The sequence below is a fragment of the Pteropus medius genome, unplaced genomic scaffold (assembly GCF_902729225.1).
Source record: "Pteropus medius unplaced genomic scaffold, Ma_sr-lr_union100, whole genome shotgun sequence".
Classification (NCBI taxonomy): domain Eukaryota; kingdom Metazoa; phylum Chordata; class Mammalia; order Chiroptera; family Pteropodidae; genus Pteropus; species Pteropus medius.
In genome coordinates this window covers 371,999-394,784 of record NW_024351731.1, presented here as the reverse complement: position 1 = coordinate 394,784, position 22,786 = coordinate 371,999, and the positions used below count along the sequence as shown (strand labels likewise).

The window sequence follows — 22,786 nt, the reverse complement described above, 5'->3', positions numbered from 1 at the left end:
GTGTCAAGATTTGATACCAAGTCTTTGGACTCCTGATCTGTGCTCAGCTTTGCCATTGCTGCTTTACTTAAGAAATTTTCATTTTCTGCAAAGCCTTTGAGCACTAGATTTTTTTTTTTAATTTTATGTAATTTTTGCTGGTCTGATTGAAAACCCTTCTAAAAGATCTGCACCTGGCACAGTGCCTAGAAGACAGCATTGTGAATCGAACTGCCTCCTGATTAGAAAGGTTCATCATGTGAATATCACTTCTTACTGAGGCTGGCATCAGTTGAGCAGAATGATTTGCCCTCATTAGCAGGCACATGTATTTAGAATTTCTTTTTTGTGGGGGTGCGTGTTAGCAAATTTCTACAGTTTTTTGATGGTATTTTTTCCCCTTCTTTGTAGCCCCTTCTCACTACGCCCAGTATAACTGCTCTGTTCAGTTTGGTGAAGGCCTGAAAACTAGCTCACCAAACTTGTTAGAACTGAATGTAACGTAAGAGGAAACAGGGGCCAAGTGAGACACGAGAGAGAGGGTGCTCCTGTAATTAAAATGCATGAGTTTTGGTGCACGGACTTTGCTGAGATGAATTTGGCTCCCTGGGGATCTGTGTGGTTTGCCACCTGGTTCCTATGTTCTAGAAGAGAGAGAGAGAGAGAGAGAGATTGATTGAGAGAGATCACATGCATAGATATGTACTCTTAGAAAAGGAAAAAATAGGTTAAAAATTCAACCCGAGGTCTTGAGAAAGGACTATAGTTAAGTTTAAATCTGAATTCTCTCTCTCGTCATTTACTCGCACACATACATAGCATGCTGTCTGTAATACAAAATAACAGTAGAATTTTTTACCCTCATCAAGAATATTTGGGGTACCACCTCTCACCATCCACAGCATGTACAAAATCAGATAAACTATAGGAAAAAAAAAAAACAGTGAAAAAAATCTTTCCTTCTTCCAAACGTTTCGTCTTCACTTACGTTATCATGGCTTGAATTCTTAACCCTAATGAGAAGGAAGGAAAGAAAAACTCGTTTTTGACCCCACAACACTGTTGGGTTATAAATAATACACTGACTAATAAATATAACATCTATCTTATGTAAACAAATAAGCAAACAACAAAACAATGGTTCTATTTCAATTGTGGAAAGGCTATTATTGTTTGTTCTTCTGGCAGGGGAAATCTGGAACTTTGAATGATTGCCTTTGATAGACTGAGCAGAACACTGACCTTAAAGCAAAGAATTCTTTGAGCTTTGTCATCTGACTTCTTGTGTGGAATCTGCCCTGTCTCTTCTCCCTTAACCAAATTGTGCAATGGTTGTATAAATAAATTTGCTTCTTCAGAAACCCGCTCTGTGGGAGCCTGACGGCTCCTCTGTGGCTGTATTTCTGAAGCAATTCCTGAGATGACATTTAAGTGCTTGCAACATGGATTGTCTGTTCTTGGCAAATTGAGACCAGTCTTTTCGGTGATTCTAGAACTTCACAAAACAGGCCTTGGTACTGTCTTCAGAATAATTCAATAGAATCTCCAATCCTCTTAATATAGAATCTAAAACATAGAGGACAAGTTGGGGGAAATGGCTCTGGTAGATATTTTCTAATTTGACCACTTTTAAGATTAGCTATTTTGGATTCAGTCTTAGTTGGTTCAGTATGTTCATAGACCTAGTGTACAAGTTAGTATTAAATTTCAACAACATATCAACAAAAATTCAAATAACATTAGCAATTAGGGTTTTTTCCTTGTTTTTCTCAGACCAAACAAGTCCGGAGATAGTCCATAGCCAGATGGTGCCTCCATGTTGTCAGGGACCCAGGCTGTTTCTGTCTTTCTAGCTTTGCCGTCTTTATATTACCTAATGACCTAATGATCCAAAATGGCTGCCAGAGCATCAGCCATCACATCTGCATTACAGGCAGCAGGATGGACGAAGAGGAGAAGAATGACAGGGGTCCTCGTTTAGCCAGATTAGCTCTTTTTAAGGCACTTTGTGAAAAGCCCTACATAGCACATCAGCTCACATCTCACTGGCTCGACTTAGGCACACAGCCATAGCGGCTGTAGTGGAAGCTGGAAGACGAGCCTTTTAGCTGAACACATTATTGCCCTAAATCAAATGGAGTTCTGCTACTGAAGAAAGGGAGACGAGACAGAGGGGACATAGCCTGTAGTCCCTACCATATCCAGCAAAGTACTGTTTGTACAAAGTGTGTAGTATGGTGGAAAGGGCTCAAATTCCGAAATCAGATAGACTTGTGCTGGAATCTTAACTCCTCCACTTAACTAGGTGCAGGACCACTTGTCTGAGCCTCAGTTTCCTACTCCTTAAACACAAGGAAAGTAACAGCTACTTCGTAGAGTTGTCGTGAGGTTTAAACAAAAATCATGTGTGTAAATTGCCTTGTACACAGTAGGTGCTAAATAATAACCATTATAGTTGTTATTATTAATGGATTCGTTGTGCCTTGTATCTCTATCACCAAAGATTATCTTTTTTTGCATAACATAAAATTTGCGTAACATAAAATTTACCCTTTCAAGGTATACAAAGCAGTGGTTGGTAGTGTATTCACAAAGTTGTGTAACCATCACCGTGATCTAATTCCAAAACATTTTCATCACCCCCAAAAGGAACCCCATATCCATTGGCCGTCCCTTTTTCTTCCTCCCTTCCCCCAGCTCTTGTCTCTATGGACTTGCCTCTTGGGACATTTCATATAAACAGAATCATACAATTTGTAACCTTTGTGTCTTTTACATAGCATACAAGTTTCATCCATGTTGTAGCATGTATCAGTACTTTTTTCCTTTTTTGTAACTGAATAGTATTTCATTGAATGGATATGCCACATTTTATCAATTCACCCACTGATGGACATTCGGGTTGTTTCCACGAGTTGACTATTGTGAATAATGCTATTTATGAACATTCATTTGCGAGTTTTTATGTGAAAGTATGTTTTAATTTCTCTTGACTATAAAACTAAGAGTGGAATTGCTGGGTTGTATGGTAACACTACGTTTAAATTAACCCTTTGAGGAACTGCCAGATTGTTTTCCAAAGCTGCTGCACCATTTTATATTCCCACCGCCCACGTCTGAGAGTTCCGGTTTCTCCCCATCCTCACCAACACTTGCTACTTCCCATCTTTTTTATGTGTGAAGTGGTGTTTCATCGTGGTTGTGATTTGCATTTCCCTAATGACTAATGATTTTGAGTATCTTTTCATTGCTTATTCTCCATTTGTACATCTTCTTTGGAGAAATGTCTATTCAAGCCCTTTGCCATTTTAAAAATTAGCTATTTGTATTTTTTATTGTTCAATTTGTAAGAGTTTATGTATTTTATATACTAGACCCTTATCAGATACATGATTTGCAAATATTTTCTCCCATTCTGTTATGTGTATTATCCAACTTACTCTTTATCAGTCCTTTGAGGTAGATGATTCCCATTTTACAGAATTCCTACTGTACAGAAGCTGAGGCTTCGAGGCAGTGAATAGCATGTCATATCAACTGCAAAGAAGTCACCAGAACCCAAGAAAACATTAGCCAGGGTTCTTTTAGTTTTATTGGGAGCAACCCATCTCAGACCTTTTCTATTAGCTTATGCTAATAGAGAAGCATAGTCGCTCGCGTACCTGAGAAGTGAAAGGGCTGGACTGGCATGAGGCACAGGATGGGTTCTGTAGATCCAGTGATTCAGATGATGTCACAAGGACCTCCTTCCCACCCCCATCTGTTGTCACCTTTCGGTTAGCACCATTCTTAGGCAAGCTCTCTCACATGTGGCAAAGATGGTTACTAGTAGCAGAAGGCTTACTAAGGCCTTTGAGCTGGACCTTCTAGAGAAAAGGCACATCGTTCTTTAACTGAGATCCATATCAGTGCTCCATAAAGCTCCCTGATTGGCCCTGTTTGACATTGCTTGAGTTTAATGCCTGTTGGAATACCCCTCGATGTTTGCTTTCAGGAGTCTGGAACACTCTGCTTGGACAGCCTGGGTCCAGCTATCTGGTTGGAAATGTGCAGATATATGATTGACAGTCTCTAGAGAATTATGTGAAGTCAGGGAGCGGGTAGTTTCTGAAGGAAGGGGATGTATAGGGCAGACAGAAAATAGAGTCAGTGTCCTACCAGCTGTGTGAACTGCTAAGTTCAAGATGCTGAAATTAGTTAGCGGTAAATGAAAGTTAATTCCCCAAACCAAACATTAGGAGAAAAGTCAGTTTGTTCACAAAATAAAAATGACAGATATTAAAAATAAGCCTCTCTCCATCTAGTCAACACTAAGTTCTCTGCTGCCCACTTAAACATAGTAATTTTATAAGTTAGTTTGTATAATACCTCTCAATCTCTAAGGCCAGAGCAAAAAGACTCATTTTTCAACAACAAAGAAACAAAATAAAAAATAGGCAGCAAAAGCTAGATGCATCTGTCAGAAGGTTGGCTAGCAATTGTAGAGTTGTTGTTGTAGTTGTTGTTGTTTTTAAATTAGAGCCCCTAATGTGATTCAGAATGTTCACATTCGAGAAAGATGTTAACCAAATAGCGTATGCTAAGAAAACTCTGCAGTGGGTGGGCAATTTTCCTTTTTCAGATAGAGTAATGTCCTATATTTGACATAATTACAGAAAAATTCTGTTATAATACAGCTCATTGTTATGTAGGTTCGAATACACTTGCAGGTAAAATCAGGTTTTTGAAAAGCAACAAGTAGACGCTGTGATAGTTTTGTATAACATAGGGGGCCTCCAACAGGGGCCTGATGACCTCCAGATCTACAAGGAGATCTTGAAGGGGAACTGGGGACCTCGTGGTGTTTGGAGTTGGTTATTACACTGATGTCAGTGTAATAACCTGAGGTCCTATTGCCCTAGGACCTCAGAGAGCTTCTGCCCCAGGCTTCTGGTTTTAACTACACGGAAAATGAGGCCGAAGAAGGTGAGATGGTCTGGCTGAGGTGAAGGAGCTGACCTCCCTACCAGTCCAAGTTCCAGCTCAGTGCTAAATTCACAAATAGCTGTCATTTATCAGATGTTTCTTCTTGAGTAGTGTTTTGGATGATCAGCAGTTTTGAAAGGTGCTCATAAAAATAGGTTTTAACTGGAATCTGGACAAAGCAGAGAGATATTTGTATATGAAACGACCTTTTTTTTTGGACTTTACATTCACAGGTCACCTTATTTGAAATCCACATTCATTTTTGTTTGAATTCTTGGGGCATTTCATCAGTTGCACTGAAGAGTGTAGCATAGTACCTGTTTAGAATACAAATAATGATATTAGTAGCTAACATTTGTTGACCATTTACTGTATACCAGGCACTATGCTAAGCATCTGGCATGGATTATCTCATTTATACCTCCCTACAACTTTGTAAGGTTCTTACTTTTTATAAAGAAGCTCTTAAGGAAGAGAAAAGGGTAGGACAGGAGGACTTAGAAGGTCCATCCACTGACATTGATTGCCCTCAAGCCCCCAGCTTCCTTGGCTTTGGGGAGAGCAGGAAAGAAGAGGAAAAGATAAGAGAATGAAAAAGGAGGTAGAAGTATTATTTCGGTCTCAGTGTACTCAGCCTTCTTATTCAAAATTAGGGCTATCTGTTAAGTGGGCTTGTGTAAAATTGTATACAATTACAGTTTTTAGACAGTAGACAAATGTCTATATGCATTCCATGATACCGTGATGCAGAGACCGGTATAATACATTCTTATATAAAAGTTTCAGATATTTTTCTGATGACAAGGTGTTTAATCCCTCCCTTGAAAGGTAACTGGGATAAGTGAAGGAGTGGGAGACCCCTTGGGAACCAGCATACCTGGGATCTGGCCCAGGTTCCCCACACGCCCACCAGGTGATGCTGGACAAGTCATTCAACCACTTGGGTATTCATTTCCTCATCCCCAAAAATGAAAGGATTGGAAAGCACATTATCCTTGAAATTCTTTCTGGCCCTGGTAGCTTATGATGATGGTAGATGACAGAAGAGACTCTACACATCAGCATTTCTCTTTCCAGTTCTCCTTCCCCAGTTCCTCTCACTGCCCCCCATACCCTGTAAATGTTTGTTAGTTCGTTCGTTCGTTCGTTCGTTCATTCATTCATTCATTCATTCATTCTTCCCTCTATCTATTCAATAATTATCTCTTAAACGCCTGGGGCTTAGGGGTTGTAACAGTGGATGGATAACCCCCTGGTCTCACGGTCCCTTGGAAAATGGTGCCATGGGAAAGAGTCACAAAAGAGGCATGTTCTCACTCTTGAGGTAGCACTGAAGTGAGCATGGTCAAGTATGCTAACTGGACTCAAAGCAAAACGGATTCCTCAAAAAGAGAAAAGAAACCTGAATGTTCTATAAGTGTTTCTCATTTTTCAGATTAATGTTTCTTTTCAGAAATAAACTGAGCTTTAAAATCCCTCACTCCTATAGATTGCATGTTTTTAGGAATCCCACATCACACCACATGTTCCCTTTCTGGAGGTTGTTTTACTTAAGTTAGAAATGATGTAACTCGTAAAAGGCAGTTGGTTCAATCCAAATCACGTTTATTGGGGGCTCGCAGGAGACTTGTACTAGACAGTGCCTTCTGTGGGAAAGAAAAGGCCTGCAGGGTTGAGATTCAGGCTGGCTGTGAATAGCAGTTCTCCACTTATTTACTGTGACCGTGAGCAGATTGTGTATGTCTCTGAGTTCTCTCCACAGAAAGCATGGCACCTCCCTAGGCTACTGGGGAGAAGTCAAGAGGTGGTGCTGACGAATGCCAAGCCTGGGCTCCAGGGTCCTCCTGTCCCTCCCTCCGTTCCTGGGGGCTGTAGGTGATGCAGAGGAGGATATGATTTAGTCCCCCAGAGTCCTCGGGGATTGACAGTCTGGGAATTTTGTAGTGCAGGAGACTCAGTAAGTAGATCTGAGTTCTGAGCTGAGTGTTGCCACTAACAGAGCTATTTGTCGCTAGAGAGGTCCTCAGTCTGTCCGTATGTACGTGATCTGAAGTCCCTCTGAGCCGTGCCAACATCCTCCTGTTGCTTATACAGAGTGACAGAGGCTGCATTGTAAACATCCGTGTGAAAATTAATCCCAAGGAGAGGAATGACACAGGGGAGCGCTCTCCAGACCGGACCAGCTTGCAGTGGGGTTGGGCTTGTGATGAGTCCCCAGGAGAAAAAAAATTACACATAGGCTCTAACAGAAAATTATCCTGGGGTTGTGGACCCATTGTCTTGTATGAGCATGTAGAACAGGGTGGCTAATCACATGCGATCTGACTGGCCATTCTCGCTCCACTGCCTGCCAGGCTGACCTCTAAGCTTTGGGTTTTTCCCGTGTATGAAATGTGGATAGGACGGCCACCTGCTTTATGTGGTTGGTGCAAGTATGGAGTGAGGACATGCCTGCCGTGACTCAGAACAGCACAGGGTGTACAAGCCCAGCAATCATTAGCTAGTATTATTGTTGTTCTTTTACAAAACGGAAATAAATTCCTGAGGTCACTCAGTCGATATTGACATTATGAGTCTGAGTCTTCTGTGTTCTCAGCTCTCTGCCTGATTTTTCCTTTTACCTCCATTACAAGGAACAACCAAGGAGTAGGGAGGTAAAACAGAGAGTGGTTTTTGTTCCTCGAAACCATGTTCTCTACTTTCTGAGAACACTCTAGTGGTTTTACCTGAAGTATTTAAATTGCATACATTTGGGACGAGAATAGTTTTTGTTTTGGTTTTCGTTAACATGAATTGCATGAGTGCACTTGGAAGCACTCGTCCAAGGCACATGGAAAAAGCAGTCTTTAGCTTAGGTGGAATATGGCAAGAGGCACCTGGAAGTAAAACGTATGGAATCAAATTCATTCCTAAACCCCCCCACCCACCCACCCACCGAAACGCTTTCCTTTTCTTCTACGACTTCATTAAGATGATAGAAAACAAATTCATCAGTTATCAGGTGAAATAAGGAAATGAGAATTCTCTCTCTGGTTGCCTGGGGTGGGAAATATATCTAACAGAGTAGCACGACACGAGGTATAGTCAAGAGACCAATTTTGCAGGCAGTGGGGAAAGCACTGGATTTAGCCTGCCAGGCTCCGAGACGTTAACTGGCGGTGAGATTTCGCCGTGTCTCGGTTTCCATTATCATCATACCTCCATATCGGGACTATTGCTTGAATGAATTCAGACACTGCATAGATAACCACCCATGCAGTGCCTGGCCTGGGAAAGGACCTCAGAAAGTAGGATTTTCTACCTCAGCAGCCTCAGGTTTCTCTCTGGTAAATTTGGGATAATTCTACTTACCTCATAAAGTTGTCATGAAGTTTAAAGGGGGATATGTGTGTCCCAAATCTATTCTTAGCAAAAGTGTCTGCATGTAGCAGATGTCAGTACATTTTCTGAGATGCAATATCAGAATTTATATCTCCAGATAAGGGTTTCAGAGTCCCATAATATCTGAAAGGTATAGTCTACCTATGCTATCTCAGACCCTGTTAAGCTCTTTATGTGCCTTGGCTCATTGAAGCCTCAGAGCACGAGACACATACCATCACTGCCCCCATTTTGCAGATGTGAGAACTGAGGCTCAACATGGCAGAGGTGTGAACTCAAGTCTTTCTCATACCAGACTCAGCCTATAACTCACACTCCTGCAAAATCGGTGCCCTGTTCTATTCTCCAGAAGTATCCTTGCTCAGAATATCCTTCTTTACAGCAACTGTGTTCTGTGAAAATGAGGCTTTTATGGCCTCAACTTCCGGTCCTGATTATTCATCCTATTGACTCTAGATATTGTTTATTTACTTCCCAAATCCAGAACCATCACCAATGGATCTGAGCTCATAAAGGATATGTATGAGAATAAGCGAGATCTCTGAAGATGATTCCCAAATCCGAGACCCTAAATGTTGGGAATTGCTGTGCAGCCTCCCTCTCCCCCTCTTCTTTCCTCCTCCAGGTGACTAATTTAGAGACATGGCTGAGTCCTGGAATGAAAAGAGATGTATTTATAGTCATACTTCACATAAAAAGGGAGTTCAAAGGGAACTAACACTGGCTGATTATTCACTATGCATCAGCTGCTTTATCCACATCTTCTCATTTTATTTCACGTAACAACCTGTAGCGTAGCTTTATTACCCTAATTTTCCAGGTGAGAAAACAAGGCTAATAAGTGACAGAGCAGAGATTCAAACTTCAATCCATGTAATACAGAGCCTAGTCTCTTCCCCCTCTGCCCCATTGTCCTTTCATGAGGGTTGCCGTTCCATCCCATGAGACTGGAATGCTGGCGAGCACTGTTGAGCAGAGTACCGATAACTCCTCTTGGTTTCTTGTGCCCAGAGAGCCCTCCAAACTCCCCATCCATCGCCACTCTCCTCGACCCCTGGTACGTTGTCAACCATTTTGCAAATGCACCCCCTTGGTTGTTAGGCAGATGGGTGCGAGTGACGCCAACAACTGGAAATATAACTTAGCCAATTCCCTGAGGACAGTGGGGTCAGTAGTGCCGCCGCTGCCCCTGAGAATAAGCCACTACTACTATTCTTTCTGCCTCTTTTCAAGGAGACAAAAAGCATCCTGCGAGGACCACTGTCTTACCCTAGTCAGCAGTACTCAGAGTAAGAAACTGGCCTGAGGAGTCCAAGGTTGCTGAACGGTCTTTGATGGGGATTATGATAACGACAAGATGATGCCTGCGTTATACAAAGCCAGCACACACAAGTGTGTGCATGCATGCGTGCATGTGTGTGTCCTGGCTCTGGAAAGGATGATGTATATTTCTGAGCAGCTCCACTCAAGGAAATCCAGCATTTAAGTCTTGCCCACATCAGACTCTGTTCACTTTCAGATATCCAGAAATGGTTTTTAGGGTATCTGAGAAAATGAGAGGTACAAATGGTTTACACTAGGGCGTGGTTTCAAATTTAAAGAGGATTATGGCCCACGACCCCCAGAAATGGTGGGTAGAGGTGTGAACCTTTGAAATTTTAATTGCAGACCAGTCTGAGGATGTATATACTTACTGGGGCACAGTATCACATTGTTCCCATATTCCTTTCTTGGCCGGAGGAGATGGGGGGAGGAGCAGATATATAACAATCTTCAGATGAAACTGAAACGACCATTGATGGCAGCAGTTTGAGCTCGCTGGTGAATTCAGTCAAGAAAGAAATGCCTGGCTGTTCACCATCACAGTTAGCTTATTGCAATAATCTTTATTTCTCACATCTGTAGAGCTGAAGGTATGCACAGATGCCGCTCCAGCTGAAAGAGATCTGTGGGGTCATTTTGACACACCCACCCCTTTATTTTATAAGTGACGGCATCAAGGCCCAAGGTGACAGCATCGGTTATTAGGAGAGAAAGCTCTGGAATCCAGGGCTCCTGGAATGGAGGCAGTTGTTCACTGACTCTAGGCTTATAAGAAGGCTCATATTTATCCAGTGTTTACTATAAGGAGCTACTGGCCCAGTAGAGGTGACAGGCATTAGAGGACAACTTGGAATAGAGGGATAAATAGAATAAATGCAAAATCAGAGTCTCGATTGATTTCCAGCCTAGAGGAAGGCCCTCGTGGAGTGGGTGAAAACCTAAGTGATGGCCGTTATGCTCTCAGCTGCTCCATTGTGTAGCATGGGGTCACTGAGGCTCGGAAAACCTAGTTAGCTCAACCTGGTAGGGGCCATATTTGCTCCAAGTAGCAGAACCTTCCAGATGCGGGATGACCCAGTTAGTATTTGGAAAAAGAGGTAGGATTTTCTTCTGGTGGCTCATACTCCAAAAGACCATGTGCTGTCCCCCACTGCACAGGAGCCATTGACCTCCAGGTACAGATCTTCAACTGTCTATCATCTGGTCATCTGACTATCTCTCCAGAACCTTAACCAAACCAAACTTTTAAAGTGCTAAAGAGGAGAAAGCAGGTGCCTGTTTATTTACTTATTTTTTTGAATGCCTCTCAAAGTTGACTTCTCAACAGCTCACTTTGCCAGTCGTTTGCATACGCTGCCTTATGCACATCTTCCTTTAGTTAGCCGAAACCCTCACCTCCCTGACACTGATGAGCATGTCACTAGCAACACAGTGCAGGATCAGGGCAGTCAGCACAGGGAGATGAAACATCTAATACTCTCATAATTTTTCTGTGCGCAAAGTACTTTCTCTTCCATTATCATTTATAATAGCCTGATGGGATTCTTACCCTTATCTTTTCCTCTTCATGTGAGGCAGCTGAAGGCCAAGATCCCATAGCCAACAGGATATTTATGGGATTCAGCTTCTCATTCTCTCTTCTGCTCAAGGTGTCACCTTGTCAGAGGGGCCTCTGAACGTTCCTTACACTATAGCGCCTCCATATTTTCTTTACCTGCTCTCCATATTTGTTGGTTGGTTGTTCACTACTAGAAGATAAGCTCTTGAGGGCAAGGGCATGTCAGTACTGCAGGGCCCATAGTAGGCCCTTAGTCAGTATTCACGGACAGGAAGTGAGCTGATGCATTTTCATTTGACAACTATCTGCCTAGTCTCTGTGCCAGGGCTAATGCTAGGACAAGGACCCTGCTGCCTTGGGGCGCTCCACTGCAGTCAGGGCTAAGGACCAGGGAGGGAACAGACTTTAACCATACAGGACAGACGGAACTCAATCCTCTGGGAGGCACAGGGCCAGCCTTCCTCCCAAAGGGGGCGCATTTGGGAGATGAGGTTGGAGGTGGCTATGGGTGGCTCCTATTGGCTCCAGTCCTGTGGTGCTTCCCAAGGGCCTAGCTTTTTTTTTTTCTTTTTAAACCAATTTCATCCGCAATCAATGGTAAGAAATTAAATGGATTCTTTGGACTAAGTAGATTGAGATAGTTAGAAAAACAGCCATCTGCCAGGGCCGAGGAATGAGCAATCTGTTGGTACTTTTTCCGCAGAAATCTGGCATCGGCATGGAATTGTACACCACTGGCATCTCGGGAAATGCGTTTTACACCCCCTGACCCTCGTCTTTTCCTCCGGGTTAAAGAAAAAATCGTGCAAATGAAAGATTAAGAAATTGTAAAAAAAAAAAAAAAAGCAAAACCCTTTCATTTGTCTTCACTTAGCATTTTAGCGACCTAAGCAAATTACACAAAAGTAGCCTTCCAGCGGCGGTGAGCGCCCTGCAAAGAGAATGAAGGCGGGAGCCGGGCCGAGCGGGCAGCTGCGAGCCGGGCACCCGGCGGGCTTCGCGCTCCGGCCCGCAGGCCGCCCCGCGCCCCTCGCGGCAGGAGGCGGCTCTCCCGGCCGCGCTTCCTGCACCCACACGGGACTAAAAAGGAACGCGCACAACTTTTTCTGGTGCCCCTCCTCGCCCAGCGCTGGCATAACCAGCTCGCTGAAGTCAGCGCTCCGGGGGCGGCCCGCGTCGGAAAGTGGCCCCGCGGGCGACGCGCGGGCGGGGCCGCGGGCGGCGGGGGCGGGGCGGGGGCCGCGCGGGGGGGGGGCGCGGCGCGTGCGCAGAGCACTTCCTTGTTTGTCCCCGTGACCGTAGCGGAGCGCCGCCGCCCGCAGCCCGCCCGCGGGAGCGTGTGCCCAGTCAGTCAGTCGGTGTCCTCGCCGCCGCCTGTCAGCGCGTCTCCGGAGGCAGCGCCGGCCGCCGCGAGCTGCCCGGCCCGATCTCCCCGCGTCGCAGCTCCCCGTCCCCTCCCCCGCCGCCGAGGAGCCGCCGCCGCCGCCGGCATGAGCACAAGGAGGCGGGTCCCCGAGAGCCCCCAGCCTCGCGCGCGGCTCGGAGTTTGAAGGGCCCCGCGCCCAGCGCCGCCGCCTGCTTCGCCCGCCCTTTTCGCCCGCGGCCGCCGCCGGGGACCGGAGCCGCGCCGGGCCGGCCGGCGGGTGGCGGGCTGCGCGGGGCGTTCATGAGCCGCCGGGCGGCCCGCGGCCCCGGGAGCCTGCGCTGTGACTCACCCCCCGCCCCCGCTTGTGTCTCGTACCCCCCGGCAGGATGCCGGACCAGATCTCCGTCTCCGAGTTTATCGCCGAGACCACCGAGGACTACAACTCGCCCACCACGTCCAGCTTCACTACGCGGCTGCACAACTGCAGGAACACCGTCACGCTGCTGGAGGAGGTAGGTCGAGGCCCGCGCCCCCCGCGCGCGCGCCCCTGCGGGGACCCCGGCCCGGCCGCGGGATCCCGCGCTGCCTCGTTGGCGGTTAGGTTGTCTTGATGTCTGAGCTGGGGAGGAAGGGATTGTTGGGGGCCGGGGAGCCACACCCCCTCCGGGACCCCCGCCCTGTCCCGGCTCCCAGGTGAATGCGAGATCTCGGATGTGCAGACCCCCGCCCCACTTGTCCGGGCTCCGACCCCCTGGGGCTGGAGCTGGGGAGAGGACTGAGCGAGGTCTGGACACCGCCAAGAGGAAGAGGGTAGCCCTCTCTCCTATCTTGCGCTCTTCCTGGGGTGCCAGGCAGTCTTCCCGGCGCTTTCCGCATCATTGTGACTCTCTCAACCCGCGAAGTAGGTGGTGTCAGGCCACTGAGGGCAGAGGGAGGCTAAGCAATATGGCCAAGGTCACCAGCGAGGGACAGGAAGATAATCAGTGAAACCACCTCTCCGTGGCCCGGCAGGCTTAGCTGTATAGGCAAAGGACGTGGAAAAATCCTAAAGGAATGAGAAGGAACTCATTCTGGGACAGCCTCCACCCCAGGATTCCTCTCCTCTAGTCCCAGTGCCTAAAGCCCTGGGTGGAAAGAGATCTATGCAGACAGGTCTCCCCGTCACCCACCCCCCCCCAAATCCTCCGAGGGTTTGGTTATGCTGGAGGCTGCTGCGCCAGCAGGACCTGCCCGCACAGCACTCATAAGCTGGGCACGGAGACCTGAGGCCGATGCTGCCTGGAAGAGGGGAGCAGGGAGGCCTGGGGCTGCAGGAAGACCAGCTCCTCCTATCTAGACCCTCCAGGGACCCGGCGTGGGTGTCTGGGGACAGGGCCAAGGGCATAGCCATTTCCTTTAGAATTGTGAGTGAATTAGTGATAGGGCAAGGTGGTGGGTAAAGAGGAACCCACAAACCCAAGAGCTGTGGAAGCCACTGAACCTTAATAAAAATAGGACATTTGTCCTGGAACTCTGCATTATCTGTAAGTGCCATAAAGCACCACTCCCCTCCAGACAAACCAAACCTATTTCAGCAGAAAAAGACAGCATTGAGGGAAGTTAGAAAGGCAGAGCGTTTTCTCTGGGTGGATTATCATGTCGTTGGTTGGTTTGAGGTTTGGGGAGCTCTTTCTGATTTAAGATGGCCATGGCCAGCCCTCTGTAATACGGAGAAGCTCGGGCTTCTGTAGGCAGATTGCTCTTGATACGGGACTTTAATACTTGCAGACCAGGTTACAGGTAGAACTGGTATTCTGAAGCACAGGGGCCCTAAATTATAGGAGCAGAGAGATCTCTGGTGGTGCTGGGTCCCATCTTACCCTGCCAAGTGCTGCACATTAGTCTGAACATTTTATGCTGGGTGAGGATGCTTCTAGGGTTCTTTCTGAAGTTAATGTTGGGTTATGGAACTGAATATTGAAATTCAGTGAGAGAAATGTTACCTAACTGGGCTTGCCTGAAAGCCAGAGGTAAATTTTTTTTTTTTTTGGTTCTCTTTGTGAACTGTCAGTCTGTTGCATCGGCCTGATGCTTAGTGTCCGGGATTAAATGGAGTTGCCAGGCATTGCACCCCACGATGTGTCTGTCCTTCACTTAATTGTGATAAATTGAAACATGCTGATATAGGAGCATTTTGCATCCTTTTTCTGTACTAATTGTATGTGCCTCTAAAGGATGTGACATTGATTAGACTGAGCAGTTATTTTCCTTCCAGATAACTTCTTCAGCGCCTGCTAATGGAGCTGTCAGTTATTTTAACTTTCCCTTTCTGCACGTTCAGATAGTGTTACTGTATTCTATTTGGGTGGGGTGTGATAAGGGTAAGTAGTTGGTGATGCTATTTGTAGGGGTATGTGCCCATCTTTTGCAGAAACGCCAAGAGATAGGATTAATGTTAAATTACTTGCAGCTGCTCTTGATCTTAGTTTGGGGTAACTAAATTTAAAAGCAAATGCAAGAGATGCTAGTGTGTGTGTGTGTGTGTGTGTGTGTGTGTTAGGAATGCTGTTTTGCAAGGTTTGGTAGAAAAATAGATCCAATCGTAATACAAATGTGGTCACTTATGAACTTGAGAAGGAATTGGAAGTTCAAAATTCCAGAAGTTCAAAAGTGTCCTGTTAGAGTACGTTGATAATACTCATGTTCTCAAAAATGTAACAGTAAATGTTTCACTCAGAATGGCACAGTAATTTGGTAATTCTTTTTCTGAACTTGAGTACAGTACTGGTCAAGAAGTCATTGTCCTCAATTTGTATCTTTTAACTCCTGAATCATGATGCATGAGTGGACCCATGAGTGTGAGTGACTTTTGCATAAATGTGAAATAAACCTTTTAATTTCTTATTGATCACCACCACAGCTGAATTTATATTTTCCCCCAAAGCTTATATGGAAGGGGCACATTATCATAAATATCTTAAGTGGTTAAGAGTTCAGGTCTTAAAAAATATGAAGGTTAAGGTTATTACCTTCGAAATATAAGAAACTTTCGGGGCAAACCATAAAATCTTGTTGGCATATGTTTCACAAGTGAGATACTTGGAAACTTTAAGAATGCTGTTTGTGTTATCTTGTGGTTATTCTTAGGAATAGAACTTTTGGGTACTTTTTTGGTGATGTGGAAACTCAGGAATAGGAATTAATTTTGGCAGCTTGGAATTCTTTCTTTTTAAAAACTCTTTTCTAGTTCTAGTAATTAAATGTCTTCCTGTTCATTTACTAACTTTTTTGCTCTTTGGAGTCCTAATTAATATGCGTAAGTCTCAACCAAAAAGCTGTGCTAGAGCTCCAAGCTTGGAATCCCAATTTAACCCACTCTCTCCCTTTGCTGTGTCTCATTGGCAAAGAGTGGGCCGTGCTTCACAGATGGGGCTTTTATTGAAATCTCTCTGTGATGAGCACTCTAGGGTCAGAAATACGTGGTAAAAGTGGCAAAGAGTTTACTTCCGGGCTTCACCTTTGGGGGTGTAGGGCCCCCCTGTGACTCTGGGAGTCATGACGTGGCTGGCATACACTGAGTGGCTGCCATACACTGAGTGGCTGCCTTTGGGAAGCAGGAGTGGCTTGGCTGCCAAGGTTTCATCCTGGTGTGTGAGTGTTTTCCAAGCAAAAAGCCAGTGTTTTGCTTATTCAGCAACCAAAGCAGACCGACGTGCACTGTGTTACTCGTGACCATTTGGTAGTAATGAGTAAATGACTAGGAGGCCAGGAGAAGACAGTTTTCCCGAGAGGGAAGCAGGCAGGCATTCCTGGACCACTGTCTGGGGCTTAGACTGGTCAGTACTGAGTGCTTGGTGAAAGGGAGAATTCAGCGAAGGTTCACCTGGTTATTTAGTGCTCGGTTGGCACTTTATCCTTGGTGACGATGGAGGAGGTGTGTTCTCACTTACTGAGCACCTGTCCTGTGCCAGGCCCATCGTGGGCAGACAGTTGTTATCTCCATTTTACAGAGAAGAAAACTGAGGCCTAGGGATTGAGTTGTTTGTCTCCAGGGTGAAATGGCTAGTAAGTAAATGGAGTTGGGAAACCCTTAAGCAGTCAAGATAGAAAATAGATGTTCTAAGTGTCTACCAAGACCTATTTCAGTGGCTTTGCAGAGAACGTCGGAGACTTCACTTTTGTGGTACCTTCTAATTTTGGTCTCATGAAACAGAGGTGCCTAAATTCCCAAGTGGCTTAGTTTTCCTTATGTTCACGTTCCTTGCAGTTCTAAAGTATAATACTTAAATATACTGTTTTCCCCCATGCTTTCAAAGGTTTGGTTATGGGTTTTCAGATTCAAATGCGGGAACTTATTTGGGCCTAATTTAGGAACTGCATTTACCCAACGCATTTTTGACCTGCTGTGCGCAAGTCACTTTGAGGTATTGGGTTGTTATCTGAATTGGTTGTGGAGAAACTAATCCTCTTTGAGAAAAAGGTAAACAAGGCTGTCACTCTTAAGGTAGAAAGGGACAGTTCATAGGAAGTAACGTAGGACATTCACCCTAGCAATACAAGTGAAATCACTCAAAATATCCAGTGAATATACACACGATCCAGTGCCTGTTCGTGCCCAGCAGCGTGCTGGGCCCTGGGGGTGCGCAGGTGAACCACCTTGCCCTCGAGAAGTACACGGTCTAAATTTTCTTAAGGGGGCTGACAACCATGTGTGGGTCCTGCATCAGAGGTTCGCATGTCCTAACGTATGCAGGTGATGTGTTCGGTCCTTTCTGATGGCATAGAAATGTTTGGCCGAATGAAGAAATGAGTGAAAGTGTGGAATGTAGATTCATAATCAAGATTTCTGTGGTAATAACAGTAGTTCCCAGTTGTCAGTGTTCCTACAATGCGCAAGCCCTATTCATGCTGTTATTTAATGCTTACATTCACCCTACCATTATCGTTGACCCCCCTCTTACAACAGTTAAGTCTTTGCCCAAGGTCACACCAACAGTAATTAGTGGGTTTGGGAATTAATCCCAAATTAGAGGATTTGGGAATTAATCCTAATTTCTATGGCATCTCTGTGCATACCAGTCAGACTTCATCTGCATTTGCTCACTCTCCATGTAAGTTTTAGTTTTTCTCCATGTTCTTTTGGGCTTCTTCTTCCATGCTGATGACTAGAGGTTATCAGTCTTTGGCAAATGCTGTCGGGTCCTGTGGTGTTGTTCACTGACTCACAGGGAGGACCTCTGTGGGTGGGGCTGGAGGTCCGATCTTGTTCATTGGCTCCCAGTGCGAGAAGGCAAGAGCATTACTTCTCTGAAATGTTGAAAGCTGATAAGCGTAATAGGAGGTGCTTCTCATACAGCAGCTGCTAAACTTGGTTGCAGTCTTAAAGAAAAACTAGTCTCAGGAGCGCTTTTGATAAAATCAGGGTTGGTCCTGCGCATTGCTTAAGGTAAAGAAAATGCGCTTTGTTTGTCCCTATCTCTTGAGACAAAACAACAAAAGGCGAACGTGCCTTCCATTGATACCACTGTCCCACGTAGGATTCTGGGCTCTGTGGCCCAACCCTGTGACCCAATCCACAGGTACTTGGGGTGAGCTTTTTAGGACAGAATCAGCAAAGGTCAGTGAAGGAAACATATATTTGCCTGCAAAGAGAGAAGGAAACTTCTTGTTTGTTGTACTCAAGCTCTTTCTAAAACAAACTTGTTAGTGGGGTATTCTAAGCTAATGCTGTTTGCCTTCTGTGTACACCTTCAGGGTTTGAAAAGCATTGTCCATAGCTACCATCTGATAAACCCTCTGTCTCATAGCTTTCTGTCACTCTCTTACAGATGAATAAACCAGGGCTCAGAGACGAGACTGAAGACGGGAGGGAAATTAGGCAGGGATTTGAATTTCCAGGTCTCCTGACTCCTAGCCCAGGCTCTTAGCCGTCTGCTGCCAGACAGCTATGGAAGCTGCTTTTACTGGTGGGGGTGGGGAGAGAGCTCTTTCATTCATCTCTCTAGAAATTGCTTCCAAGTTGGAGGTGTGGACAGTAAACCTGGGTTTAGGAACCTCCAATGCTAGCCAGTATGCTGTGTCTCACAAGACATACCATGATGCTACACGAGGCCACAGCAGGCTTCACTGATGTTGGGCTAAGAGCCTTTCATTAGAAGCATTTGTGGATGTTAAGACACTATCCAGACCTTTGCCTTCATGTCTGTGAGTCAAGGGAGCCTCAGAGAGGTGGTTTCCATTTACGTAACCTAGTTATTTGGGAACTAGAGCCAGACCTTGGCCTTAGCCATTCCGACATGTATCATTTAAGCCTGAGTAAGTGATGGGTGAGCGATCACTTTGCATCTGAGCCTCAGTTTCCTCAATTGATAAATGGCATTGTTTTGAGATAATGCATGTGAGACACTCATCAGGTGACTTCATTACTGGTGAAGTGTGGCCCTATGAATGACAAGGTCTGACCAGTCACATTCGTCAGCGCTCCTCCTGTGGGGTGGGGAGGAAGGAGGTGGGGAGCATTCCTTGATGGGGATACGGGCAGGTTCTCCACTCCGGACCAGTGGCGACATTTGGCTTGAGGAGGAAGATGTTTTCTTGCCTAGGTTAATTGCAGTCCTCCTGTGGTCTGGTATATGTCACACAGGTCACTGAACCCTACTGCATCTCTCAGTTCCCTCCCAGGGATTGTACCTACCTCTTAGTGAGTCAGTACATGTAAAGTGCTTACAACAGTGACTGGTGTGGTAAGTGCGCAATAAATGATTATTTTTATCCTCATTGCGTTTTCTATGTGTTATTATTGGATTAGTCCTTTGAATATGTAACTGTGAGGACAAGACTTGGTAGACACATTTTGGAAGGGTAGGTGATGAAGTCAGATGACGGAGTCAGCTGTGTGCCTTCGAGGCCCTGGACAGTGGAGGCACAGAGGGGACTAGAGGGAGGACTGTGGTAGCCTGAAGCACTTTGACCATTGGGGGTTATGGTCAAAGCCAACTTAATCTGAAATAGACCCTCAACTCAGTTTTACTATATACTCAGCCCTTGGTGAGTGCTACTCTACTCTGAAGCGAGGGAACCAGTGACCCGTGCTGCCCCCTCTGACTCAGGCCAGCCCGGTTGACTCTGCCGTTGCAACCTCATTGTTCGTGTTTACTTGTGTCACTGCTGATTCTTTCTGTGTCCGTCCCCTCCAACCCCCTCTACCATGTCCCCTCCATCGGTGCGTCAAAGCCAGGACAGCGTTGGCACTTTGGATTTCTGCTGGGCCTCTGGGGTAAGAAGCCACATTCTCTGTCACATAATAAATGCAGGTATTCGATTGTGGTTATTTGTGGGGAGGTGCAGGGGGAAGCATTTATGCCTTGGCCCTGACTGGGACAGAGCGTGGCAGCCAGGTTGTGCGCTTTCCTGATTAGAGCCTGAAGCACTGAGACCACAAGGAATTCTGTTTGGGTTTGGAGGCAAGCCCCTTAAAGTGAAAAGGATCTGTCCTTGGATTTGCATCTCTCTGTGCCTTGTGATGTCTTTTCAGCGTCAGTAGGATGAGCCTTAATTATTTGTGGAGCAGGGGTCGGGTCAGACCTGGAGGCCCTTGATCCCACTGGGTCTTAACAGACTCACGTGGGCTGTTCCGGCCCAGAGCATGTCCTGAGCAGCCTTGCGTCGTGGCGCCGTTTGTGGTCACTTACGTAAGAACAGAATTTCAATGCCAAGGCTATGGTATAATTTTCCCAAGAGAGCTGGAATATATGTCTCTTTGATAAGACAGTACCCAGTTTAGCCACCCAGAAGCTAGGAAAACAAAATCAGAACCTCATATGCCAGGGAGGTAAAGCCCAAAAAACAATTGCATTTTGGTACCAACTCTTCCAGAAAGCGGAGTTGGCTAAGTCGAGCTAGGCCCTCCCTTTCCCCCCAGACGCGCTCTGGATGAAGATGTAAGCTCTTTCCATTATGAATTCAGCCTGGCTGTCTTGTGTTTCCGTAGCATTGTGCTTAGGGGCTAGGGCAAGCGTGGCCTTGTCCCCGCCATGCCCAGCCCAGCACCTGCCACGATGACTGTGTTGTTGTGGAATAAACTTGACAGAGCTGTGAAGAGCCTTCGAGACCACCTCGTCCAACTCCTCCTCCTATGGATGAGGAGACCGAGGCCAGAACACCCCAGGGTGTTAGGCTCCTTTGTTGTAAATAACAGGTTCTACTACCCACAGCAAAACAGAATACAGCTAATTCAGGCCAAACGAGGGTTTATTGGAAAGACTCATGGGGGTATTTAATGGAACATGAGTAGAAGGAAATGAGAGTGTCCTCTTCTGGGGACATGGCAGAGGATGGCAGACCTGGCCCTCCATGCCCCTAAGCTCTGGTCCCCATACCAGCTGAATCTGAGGGAGGATTGGATTGGCCCAGCTTGGGCGAGGCGGTCGCTTTGGCCAGCTGGTGGGATTACCTGATGCACAGGACTAAGTCCTCCCTTCAGCAGGGACTGGGGTGGGTGGGTGATGGAGTGATCCTCAGAAAAGGGTAAGAAGAGAGGGAAGCACCTTCTCTGTCCACCGGGACCACGCCCGGAGCTAGGCTCTGGGTCTTCTGGCCCCGTCATCTTCGTCCTTTGGAGTGAGAGCTGAGTGGAGAAGACACTACCCCACGGCTCGTCAGGAGAGCCGGTGGGGAAGGTGAGGCAGCCATGCATCCAGGGCCCTGGGAGGACGTTAGGGTCTCTGCCCTCCTCACTGCAGCCTCCCTTCGACCTTGCCACCCTATGTTCATTTGGGACACTTTGAAGGGCTGCGGTCAGAGCGTTGTGGCTTTCCTGACGGCTTGTGGCTTTCCTGACGGGGTCAACAAAGACCCGCAGTCCACAGGGTGTGGTCAGAGCAGAAACTCCCCATTGCCATTTCAACCCACAGTGAGGACACGATGCTCAAAAATAACCTCCATAGGTACTGGGGGTGATGGAAGACTCGGTGGGGAAACAGGCTCCGTTTGGGAAGTTTTCTGGTTTGATTGGTTTTCTCTCAGTGTCAAACAGCAGAAAACGCTTAAAAGTCTGACAAGGGCTGACAGCTTTCCTTCTGTTAGGTGGCTTCTTCACTGACCAAGCTACACACACAATACAATTTGAGCATCTTCATTGTTTTGAAACGTGAGGAGTCTCCCTTTATGTTTCATTAATCATTTTTTTATGAAGCCCATTTCCTTTTCCTTGTAATGTTTATTCACATTAATAGCACTTACATAAAATTAGATACTCCTTATTTCCACAAAGTGCAAATCAAAATAAGCGTTCACTGCTAGTCCAGCAGCTGCTGCCGCTTTAATATTTCTCATAGTAGTGCAAGTGAATGAACGCACGGCCTCCCTGTAAATGTAGTGGTGTCAAGTTATCTGCCGCTGTCGCCGTCCCCAGGCTTCTGCATTTTGTGTGTAAGAGTGAACAAATTCAGAATCCACCAGTAGGACAGTTAAGCACCTACTCTGTGCTGGGTGCCATGCTGGGTGCCCTACACACTTCATCTCGTTTAATGTAATCCTTCCGGCAGCCCTGCAGGGCTGGGGCGCTCTCCCCATTTCACAGATGACGAGCTGGGCTTAGAAAGGGTTTGGCCCAATCCATACCTCAGACTTGTTCTCAAGAAAAATGCTCGATGTCGTGAATAGAATGGTAATGGGACCAAACCATCAGGAACTTGGCTTCAGCTGAAGCCTGAGACATTTAGGTTAGAGTTGAGTCAGAACTTCCTGACAGGGAATTAAATGCCAGCCGGATGGCCACGGACGCAGCATTTTTCCCCCTCTGATTTTAGGATAATTTTGTCATTGATTGACTAATGAACTAAATTACGTACTTACTCATGTTCATACATGTTTTCACTTCAGTAGATTTAGATTGTAAGAACTTCAGGTCCGTGGATGCCCCTGCTTTTCTTTTTCTTACCTAGTTGGCACTCATAAATTTGACTAAAATAATGAGGATTATAATGAAGCTGCATTTGATTTATAATGGTTTTCCAAATAGTGCTGTCTGCATCTCTGGACTTCAGTTGTATGCCTACTGAGGGCGCAGAACAATTGGAAAAACCCTCAGTTACTAAATTTCCCGAAGGCCATGCCATAGGTTTGTGGCAGACCCAAATCCCAAGCCAGATTCTGGGTCTGCCCTGTCGGCGTCTGCGGCCTGCAGTCTTTCTCTGGCTTGGCTGTTTCAGGGGCAGTGAGAGCTCTCACTTTTT

At 46.1% G+C, this 22,786-nt stretch overlaps 1 protein-coding gene across 2 annotated transcripts in view; it reads left to right on the top strand.

Moving 5' to 3' along the window:
* Nucleotides 1-22,786, top strand: part of ASAP1 (ArfGAP with SH3 domain, ankyrin repeat and PH domain 1) — a 294,496-nt gene that overhangs the window by 48,922 nt on the left and 222,788 nt on the right. For both annotated transcript variants that reach the window (XM_039845875.1, XM_039845874.1), the window contains exon 3: nt 12,958-13,084. In XM_039845875.1, the coding sequence (XP_039701809.1) occupies nt 12,958-13,084 (127 nt within the window). The remainder of the gene's footprint in view (nt 1-12,957; nt 13,085-22,786) is intronic.